Below are 10,280 nucleotides of genomic sequence, written 5' to 3' on the forward strand. Positions count from 1 at the left end.
TGATAAGAGATGTGTGCCTGGTCCGGACCTGAATGTTGGTGATCTGGTGTGGGTGTCTACTAAGAATATCAAATTGAAAGTTCCCTCCTGGAAGTTGGGTCCTAAGTTTATTGGGCCTTACAAAATCCTGTCTGTCATCAATCCTGTTGCCTACCGTCTTGATCTTCCTCAGACTTGGAAGATCCATAATGTTTTTCATAAGTCCTTATTAAAACCTTATGTCCAACCTATTGTACCCTCGTCTATGCCTCCTCCTCCGATTGTGGTTGATAGTAATCTTGAATTTTAGGTCTCTAGGATTGTGGATTCTTGTGTTGTCCGCGGTTCTCTCCAGTACCTCGTTCATTGGGAGGGTTATGGTCCTGAGGAGAGGATGTGGGTCCCAGTGACGGACATTAAGGCCACTCGTCTCATCAGGGCTTTCCATAGGTCCCATCCTGAGAAGGTGGGCTCTGAGTGTCCGGAGTCCACTCATAGAGGGAGGGGTACTGTCACCACCAGACATCTGAGAAGCTCTGACAGACGTTCTTCAGAACCTCCTGTTTGAGGTTCCTTTTGTTTTGCTTTCATTTTCTCATCTCGTTAGCCTCTCTCAGCTGTCATGTAGTTGCACTGATTGCATCCCTTTAAATCCCTTCCCATACTGCATCACTTTGCGGTTTATACAACTTCCTGGAGTGTGTGCATGCTGGATGCTACTACTGAGTCTTCTACAGATAAGTTTGTTCATTCATTTGTGTTTTCCTGTTTGCTGGATCCTAGGTGACCCTGACTCCCTCCGTATTAAGTGTAGGGAGCCGGTGGTCGTGTCCCCTCACTATTATAGGTGTTCAGGTGTTATACAGTCGAGGAACGAGGATATGCAATTATCTACCATAGAGATTTTTGCATAGGCTGAGCAGTAAGGGAGAGAGCCAGGTCTGTTACAGGGCTTACCCTCTGGTTCCTTAGTTTTGGATCCAGTCAGTCGGATCTTCATTTTGTGTCTTCTAGTTTCTGTACACCTTCCGTGACAGTGATCTACTCATCTACACCAGAGTCGGCTACTCCTAGAGTCAGCTATCTTAATCCCATCACTAACACAGTCATTGGGAGTCTCAGTGCAAAGTTTAACCCTTTTTGTGTTGCTGGATGCTCACCCAGCACCTGTGGCATATAAACTCCACACATAAAACAGAGTTCATAGTTCCTTGTAACCCAAAAAGGTCAGAAGGGGTCTCCATAGTTCTGGGTCCATAGTCCGTAGGAAGGAGGCTAGCCCTCGAACTTCTCCAGCAGCCCCAGTGACGGTTTAGTCCGTCACGTTTCTCCCCTCCCAACAGTAGACTAACCTGGTACCTGACCTCCTGTCGGTCGGTGCCTGGGTTAGTTGAGTAGCCCACCCATAAACAAACACTGGTCATGTTGAACTCTACGGCCTAGCTCTGTTCTGTGTGTCCCAAGCTGTTGATTGGGCATCTGCTACTCCTTACTGCATTGTTTTTCTCTAGCTTGGAGCTGTGGCTACTTGGAGGGCAGAGGCTAACTGCTCTCTGCCCAGATGTCAGCTTTTCCACTGGAATGGGGTCAGTGGGTATTGCAGTCTCCTCCACTGCCCCCTGGACCCAGTTGGGCAGCTGCTGCTGAAGAGTAGGACCACCTGTTCTCCCTCCTGATACTTCCAGCTGCAGTTGGTCCTCAGTCCCATCTCCACCTGCCAGTTGGGGTTCTCCCCAGGACCAGTCTATGAGGTCCCTCTGTAATTGAGAAGAGGGACCAGCTGTTTCCTCTTCCGATATTTCAGGCTGCCGCTGGGGGGAGAGACCAGTTGTCTCCTCTCACTGTAGGGTAAACTGACTCGTACCGACTCCTGGTAATGTTGCCTGGTGCTGGCTAGTGGTACCGACCGTCTCCACTCTCAGTGATGCTTGTTGCTATAGGGCTGAGGGACCTACAATCTCCTCTCCCTGTAACGCAGACTGCTGCTGGGAAGAGAGACCGGTTGTCTGCTCTCCCAAGAATATACTTGGCCGCTGGGGAGTAGGACCGACTGTCTCTACTCTCGGGAACTCTGGCTGTAGTTGGGGATCTGGGCCGGCTGCCCAGCATCCCTGAAGGACCGGTAGAGAGACCTCGTCCCCATCTCCACCTGCCAACTGGGGGTTCTCCCAGGACCAGTCTATGAGGTCCCATAACTCCGCAGCTGGTAGTGAAGCAGGGGATACCTTAGTCGGGTCTTCCCAGCTGTAGGGTTGTAGGTCTGGGACTGCCACCCAGCTCTCCTGCAGTGTATATTGGGGCTGAATTGAGCTGAGAAGGTATTGGTAATTCTGCTCCAGCTCCCACTCCATTGTCACTAGAGATGCCAGATATAATGTCATTTGTGCCAAAAATAAACGCCACAAATTTTATAGCGTAAAAACAGTACTGATGTTTTTCCCCATCTTTCTCCTAGAGTTAATAAAAGTTATTCAGGAGGTCATGTGTACCCCAAAATGGCACCATAAAAACTATAACTTGGAACGCAAAAAACAAGTCCTCATATGGCTACATAAAATGAATCAAAGTTCTAGCTCTTGGAAGTTGACAATTGAAAATTTTAAAAAATTCCATGGTAGAAAAACATTTTTCCTCTGTAGGCTCTCTGCTGTGCAATTACAGATGACATCCTGAACATGACAGTGGCTTTGGCCCTGTGTGAATTCACTGATGTGTGACAAGACTTGACTGCATTCTATTTCATTTTCCACATTCAGAACATGAAAATAATTTTTCCCTGTGTGGATTCTCTGATGTCTAACAATATGGGTAACACTAGTGTTCAGCGAAGTAAACCATCTGAAGTGGAAATCAGTCTGAATTTTAGGAAAAAGCATAAAAATAATCGATTTTATATGAAGCTAAATTTCCTTGGGCTTCATGTTAACTAATCATTTTTCCTAAAATGGCGGCTGGAGTTGTCTTAGAAAAAACGGGAATTAATTTTTTTTACTCCCCTCATCCACTTGCTCGCACTGAGGCAGCCCGCTCTTGACTAAAAAAGACCCGTAGAAGGACCTGCGCTCAGTGTGATGATGTCATTGTGCTCTCTTAGTATGATCACATGGTAAAGTCATCACTCTAAGCGCAGGTACTTAAGCAGGTCTTTTTCAATCAAGAGAGGAGCAGACTGCCTTTGTGCGAGCAAATGGATGTGCAGTGGCCCACTGGCAACGTCTGGGGTATCCCTTGCCCCTTAGGAGGTTTCTACGAAATATGTCCCTCTTATAGAGCAAAGAATCGTGACGCCAGCTGCGGTAGCACAGGGCTCCATTTAGATTATGGAATGTACCCAAATGTAGGAAGGCCAGAGTGGTGTTAAATAGGCCACTATATCCCTGAAGATGTTGTGTAGCATGTGTCACGGTGCTCCTACCTTTGGCTATGGTTGGAATCTCAGACGTGGTGGTACAAAGCAACTGCTAAAGGAGTTGGTAACGTGGATGATAAATAAGTAGAATAAATGGAGTCATGGAGTCCAGACTTGGTCAAACGTTAAACAGTTGCTTTACATCTAATAAACGGTAATCCAAACAGTTTCCAGACTTATCTTGGTTTCCAATAGGTTTCAGCAGGCGAATGGCAGGCAAATACTTTCTCTGCAACAAACTCCTTTCTGCTGTATCCTCTTTGTAGCTCTCTTAGCTCAGCTATGTGAGTTTCTTACTATAGATAATCCTAGGAAACTCTGTCCTGGCTGTCAATACCTCAAGCTCTAGCTTGGTTTTCGGCAATACAAGCCCAGGAGGGGACATGCAACCAATATGCACAACCTCCAGTGATAAGGTTGGCTAGGACAAACAGAACTGTCCAGACAGGACTATGCCTGCTGCCTTCCCCTAGGAGGGGGTTTATCAGGCTCCTCACACAACCTCTCCTCAGGAAGAGAAAATCTAGACTGCCTGCTAACTAGCTAAACTCCTCCTCTCCTTCTCCCTCTAGAGGGAGGGAGAGAATGGACAATCCAGTCCATTCCCTGCAACTAGCACTGCCAAGTGTTTGCTTCCATCTGTTGGCAGACCAGGTAATTACATGAATATTTAACAGCTACAGGAAATACATATGCACATGGTAAAGATAAGTACACTACTGCATTAGATGACATTTATGTTAGCCTATAGGAAATGGTAGTGAGGTGCCAAGGAGTGGTAATGGCACTCCGGGTCATTACAGATAAGGTGAGATATTTATTTATTTTTATCCAAAGGGCCATATGTGCATATAAGTGTATTAACATGTTTAATGGCTGTTAGACGGGTGCACTTCTGTCAAAGGCAGTTAAAAATGGTCTCATTGATTGATAGGCTAAATGGGGTTTTAACCTATTGATCCGTGACAAATTAATTCGGAACAAATCAAATTTCTTGTTGAACTTTGATCAAGCTGCAGAATAGAATTTTTCTAAAGTTTGCTCATCTCTAGTTATCACATTCTGAACAATAAAATCACTTCTTTCTAGTGTGAATTCTCTGATGTTTAACAAGACTTGCTTTATGTATGAAAGATTTCCCACATTCTAAACAAGAAAATGGCTTCTCCCCTGTGTGATATCTCTGATGTACAGTAAGATATGATTTCCGTGGGAAAGATTTCCCACATTCTAAACAAGAAAATGGCTTCTCCCCTGTATGAATTCTCTGATGTCTAACAAGATGTGATTTAGAGTTAATTTGTTTATCACATTCTGAACAGGAAAATGGCTTCTCCCCTGTGTGAATTCTCTGATGTCTAACAAGAGTTGATTTATTAGTAAAACATTTCCCACATTCTAAACAAGAAAATAGCTTCTCCCCTGTGTGAATTCTCTGATGTGCAACTAGATATGATTTATTTATGAAAGATTTCCCACATTCTAAACAAGAAAATGGCTTCTCCCCTGTGTGAATTTTCTGATGTCTAACAAGAGTTGATTTATCAGTAAAACATTTCCCACATTCTAAACAAGAAAATAGCTTCTCTCCTGTGTGATATCTCTGATGTACAGTAAGATATGATTTGCGTGGGAAAGATTTCCCACATTCTAAACAAGAAAATAGCTTCTCCCCTGTGTGAATTCTCTGATGTATAGTAAGATATGATTTCTGTAAGAAAGATTTCCCACATTCTAAACAAGAAAATAGCTTCTCCCCTGTGTGATATCTCTGATGTACAGTAAGATATGATTTGCGTGGGAAAGATTTCCCACATTCTAAACAAGAAAATAGCTTCTCCCCTGTGTGATTTCTCTGATGTATAGTAAGATATGATTTCTGTGAGAAAGATTTCCCACATTCCAAACAAGAAAATGGCTTATCCCCTGTGTGAATTCTCTGATGTGCAACTAGACTTGATTTATTTATGAAAGATTTCCCACATTCTAAAGAAAATGGCTTCGCCCCTGTATGAATTCTCTGATGTCTAACAAGATGTGATTTAGAGTTAAAATGTTTTTCACATTCTGAACAGAAAAATGGCTTCTCCCCTGTGAGAATTCCGTGATGTACAACTAGATTTGATTTCTTTATGAAAGATTTCCCACATTTTAAACAAGAAAATGGCTTCTCCCCTGTGTGAATTCTCTGATGGTTAAGATCTGATTTCTGCTGAAAACATTTCCCACATTCTGAACAGGAAAGAACATTTTCCCTTGTGTGACTTCTTTGATGATGAACACTTCTTCTGTGGCTTTTATTTTGCTTAACAGTCTGTGATGAATCAGAAGATTGAAATCCATCCAAAGGATCAGATAATAGACCTTTGCTGTGAACGGCTGAGGGTACATCTGAGATAATGGCATGCTCTTCATGTGTATCTTCTGTGACACCACAATCATCTGTTCTAAAATCTGCTATCACGTGTTTTTCTGAGCTCCTGGTACAGTTATCTGCCAATAAATCTGACTTTTATAATTTTTAAATAATAGAACCTTAAAATTATATATATTTAAAACAGTTCTATATAAAGAAAATCCATACAAATTACAAGTCATGGAGCAAAATTCAAATATCAACTATGGTGTGACGAATACCACACCTCATGCCTGCTTAACGTCGCCTACGTCGAGCTCACGAGGCGTGGTATGGTCATGAGTTACCAAAAACGTGACGTTACACCCTCCAGAGGAGCAGGTAAGGTCAGCGTGGTACAGTTTACACATATACCTCCTGTCCATGCGGGCATAGAGAGGCAACAAGCTGAGAGAGCCTTTTCACTGCTGCAATGAAAACAGCGCTGTCTACGCCCAGGTATCTGCCACCAGCTCTCGTTTGATATAAGCCCGGTCCGCTAACGGAATTATACAGGGTGAGAAACCAACCAGCGGTAGCTTATAACTAGGCCAAAACACGGACGTGGGGATTCGCGATCGAGATACAAGACAGCACAAGATTAAATTATATATTTAATCGTCAGAAGTGCACACTAGAAATAACAAAATATACACAGGTAATATATACAGTGGTCTGAGGTTACAGATACAGGTAATATGGGTACAACAGGGTAAAGCAAAGTAAAAGTCAGTTACCGGGTAGATGAAAGTTCCTTTGGGTCATAGGGGTGGAATAGGCATTGGCTGCAGTCACATGGGGGCAGTGAGGTCAGCTGGTTCCTGGTCTCTCCAAACACATTGGCACGATGTGACCCCCTTTAGAAAAGAGACCGCTCTCTGGCTTGCATGGGCTTATGACCTGTAGCCAGCCGCTCCCCTCCCCGCCTATGGTTAGACTCCACCCCTCCTTCTCTGGTGCTGGAAGCAAATGACCCATAGGGCTCATAGCCCCAGACCAGAATGTCGCAGGAAGATGCTTCCGGGCCCAATTGATCCGTCTGGGCTCCGGCTACAACTAGAGTCCAAACATGGTACCGGTATTTGGTTTCTGTGGGGAGATATGGATATCTCCTTTCCCTGGCATGCCACCATCAAACAAAGCCCATGGGCACGTACATCGTGGCCACCGGGACACAAATATGTCTCCGGTTTGCACCTGCAATGGCCGAGCGATTCATAATTCCTTATGAAATGTAGGTGCCAACATGTCTGGAAGGTATCCTTGATCCTGACAAGGGCTGATACCTCCTGCTGGGGGGTTTTCCTGCAGAATTTAGCTTGCCTCCAAACTGGTTGATTGAGGTGTGACCTTCTCCACCTGGGGCCTCCTTGAAGCCTGGACCGCTGGGGCTTTCTTCCTTACCAGCTGACAATCAGATGGCTAGGGGTTGGGAACTTATTTTGCATGTACACTGATGAACATGCCAAAGGGTGAATTAAATGACAATCAGGGCTGGGGTATTGAAGCAGGGCCCTCCTGTGGAGTTCACTACCTCTGCTATCTGTCAGCAAATGGGGGTGTGAGGACATGGCTGACAATAAATATTAATCCATATTCCTCACATATGAAAAAACTGATACCAATCTGACAGTAGATAAGTAGCCTGGACCAATAGATGATGATGTTAGGTCACCAGGCTGGTCACTTGTATTCTCTTGTGCTGAAGCCAGCATCTTCATAGGTTCACAGGGGATCTGTGAGTCAGTGCTATAAGCTGGTGTCCGTCTCACACACTGACCGCTAACTGCACTCAAGCACAAAACACACCAGAAATTGAAGCTGAAAGTCCACCTTCTATCTACCTTACAGATGTAGTAAATATATTATTGCTCATATACCACATACATATAAATAATACCGGCATGTACTGTACATATAATGGTCTGTTCATATCACATTTATGGGCTCTAACATATAGACCTAGGATGTATACATTGAATTGATGTGTATGACAGATACCAGACAGTGACATTTAACTTTTTTTTTTACTGGATATAGTTGTATGGAATACTGATGTATAGAAGCCAGATGGAGACCAAAAGCCTCTGGACACATTTACCTTTTATGTTGGCGGTTTTCCCAATGTACAAACTAAACATATATCACCACCATGATGTGATCCCAGCCTATATAATAAGATAGATTCACTCACACACATGAAGGTCAATCATTAAAGTATAACTGTCATATATATATATTTTTTTTTGAGTATTAGATTGTGGTGATTAATATCTCCTTGGTGGCCCTATTTCAACTTTTCACTGTGTATTCAATTACCCCTTAATTCCACAGTTTTGTTCCCTGTACTGCCTACTTTTACCTGTACTTAAAATAGGGTTGGTAGGCATGGTCCGTCTATCATAGACGGAGCACGCAGCCTGCAAGGTCAGATTACTGACAGCCAGGGACTGTGTGTAAATGATTAAAGCCAGGTCCTCCCCAGCAGCTGATAACAGTGCCTGGGCTGTGTGCACTTCTCCCTGTCCCTGCGCTTGGCAGACGCTCCCTCACTCAGCAGAGCTGGAGAATGCAGAGTTGAAGCAGCGCAGACCAGGGAAGGGAGATCTGCCGTCTGCTTCAGTGTATAAATGAAAGCAACGTAGTAAGAGGACCCCTTTGTGCTGCAGGAGATTAACCCTTTAGGGGGGAGGGCTCTGGTTACTGACACTTTTGGGGGGCTATTGTTACTGGCTAGTGAGGGCAGGCGGGATTAGCCTCAGGGTGAGGGCAGTGGCGGCCATCTTAACTGAATAGTGAAATTGCAGTTTTATGCAGACTGGTTGCTAAGGGCTGATTCTGATTAAATATGGGGTAAGTCAGTCTAATAGTAACTGATTCTGGAATATCATGTTATTAGTAACTACATATATGAAAATTGAAATTAGGGTCTAAGTGTGATAGTTATCCTTTAAATTACACACATGTAAGTACATACTACATAGACACATACACAAATTACATGAATATACTGTACACATAAGAACTACTCATACACATTACATGCTTCCACTGTTTGTGTGTGTGTGTGTGTGTGTGTATATACAGTACAGACCAAAAGTTTGGACACACCTTCTCATTCAAAGAGTTTTCTTTATTTTTATGACTATGAAAATTGTAGATTCACACTGAAGGCATCAAAACTATGAATTAACACATGTGGAATTATATACATAACAAAAAAGTGTGAAACAACTGAAAATATGTCATATTCTAGGTTCTTTAAAGTAGCCACCTTTTGCTTTGATTACTGCTTTGCACACTCTTGGCATTCTCTTGATGAGCTTCAAGAGGTAGTCACCTGAAATGGTTTTCACTTCACAGGTGTTCCCCGTTAGGTTTAATAAGTGGGATTTCTTGCCTTATAAATGGAGTTTGGACCATCAGCTGCGTTGTGGAGAAGTCAGGTGGATACACAGCTGATAGTCCTACTGAATAGACTATTAGAATTTGTATTATGGCAAGAAAAAAGCAGCTAAGTAAAGAAAAACGAGTGGCCATCATTACTTTAAGAAATGAAGGTCAGTCAGTCCGGAAAATTGGGAAAACTTTGAAAGTGTCCCCAAGTGCAGTCACAAAAACCATCAAGCGCTACAAAGAAACTGGCTCACATGCGGACCGGCCCAGGAAAGGAAGACCAAGAGTCACGTCTGCTGCGGAGGATAAAATCATCCGAGTCACCAGCCTCAGAAATCGCAGGTTAACAGCAGCTCCGATTAGAGACCAGGTCAATGCCACACAAAGTTCTAGTAGCAGACACATCTCTAGAACAACTGTTAAGAGGAGAATGTGTGAATCAGGCCTTCATGGTAGAATATCTGCTAGGAAACCACTGCTAAGGACAGGCAACAAGCAGAAGAGACTTGTTTGGGCTAAAGAACACAAGGAATGGACATTAGACCAGTGGAAATCTGTGCTTTGGTCTGATGAGTCCAAATTTGAGATCTTTGGTTCCAACCACCGTGTCTTTGTGCGACGCAGAAAAGGTGAACGGATGGACTCTACATGCCTGGTTCCCACCGTGAAGCATGGAGGAGGAGGTGTGGGGGTGCTTTGCTGGTGACACTGTTGGGGATTTATTCAAAATTGAAGGCATACTGAACCAGCATGGCTACCACAGCATCTTGCAGCGGCATGCTATTCCATCCGGTTTGCGTTTAGTTGGACCATCATTTATTTTTCAACAGGACAATGACCCCATGAAGGAGGGTGATGGGGTGCTGCGCCAGATGAGCTGGCCTCCACAGTCACCGGACCTGAACCCAATCGAGATGGTTTGGGGTGAGCTGGACTGCAGAGTGAAGGCAAAAGGGCCAACAAGTGCTAAGCATCTCTGGGAACTCCTTCAAGACTGTTGGAAGACCATTTCAGGTGACTACCTCTTAAAGCTCATCAAGAGAATGCCAAGAGTGTGCAAAGCACACTAGTTTTTCTTTACTTAGCTGTTTTTTTCTTGCC

The 10,280-nt window shown here is 43.8% G+C and overlaps 1 protein-coding gene across 1 annotated transcript in view; it reads right to left on the minus strand.

Moving 5' to 3' along the window:
• Positions 1 to 7,002, minus strand: part of LOC122935528 (zinc finger protein OZF-like) — a 46,178-nt gene extending 39,176 nt beyond the window's left edge. Inside the window, exons 1-2 of the mRNA XM_044291298.1 lie at positions 6,941 to 7,002; positions 4,468 to 5,415 (exon numbers count right to left, since the gene is read on the minus strand). Coding sequence (XP_044147233.1) covers positions 4,468 to 5,415; positions 6,941 to 7,002 — 1,010 coding nt within the window. The remainder of the gene's footprint in view (positions 1 to 4,467; positions 5,416 to 6,940) is intronic.
• Between the last annotated feature and the right edge of the window lie 3,278 nt (positions 7,003 to 10,280).

Source organism: Bufo gargarizans, chromosome 4, assembly GCF_014858855.1.
Source record: "Bufo gargarizans isolate SCDJY-AF-19 chromosome 4, ASM1485885v1, whole genome shotgun sequence".
Lineage (NCBI taxonomy): Eukaryota > Metazoa > Chordata > Amphibia > Anura > Bufonidae > Bufo > Bufo gargarizans.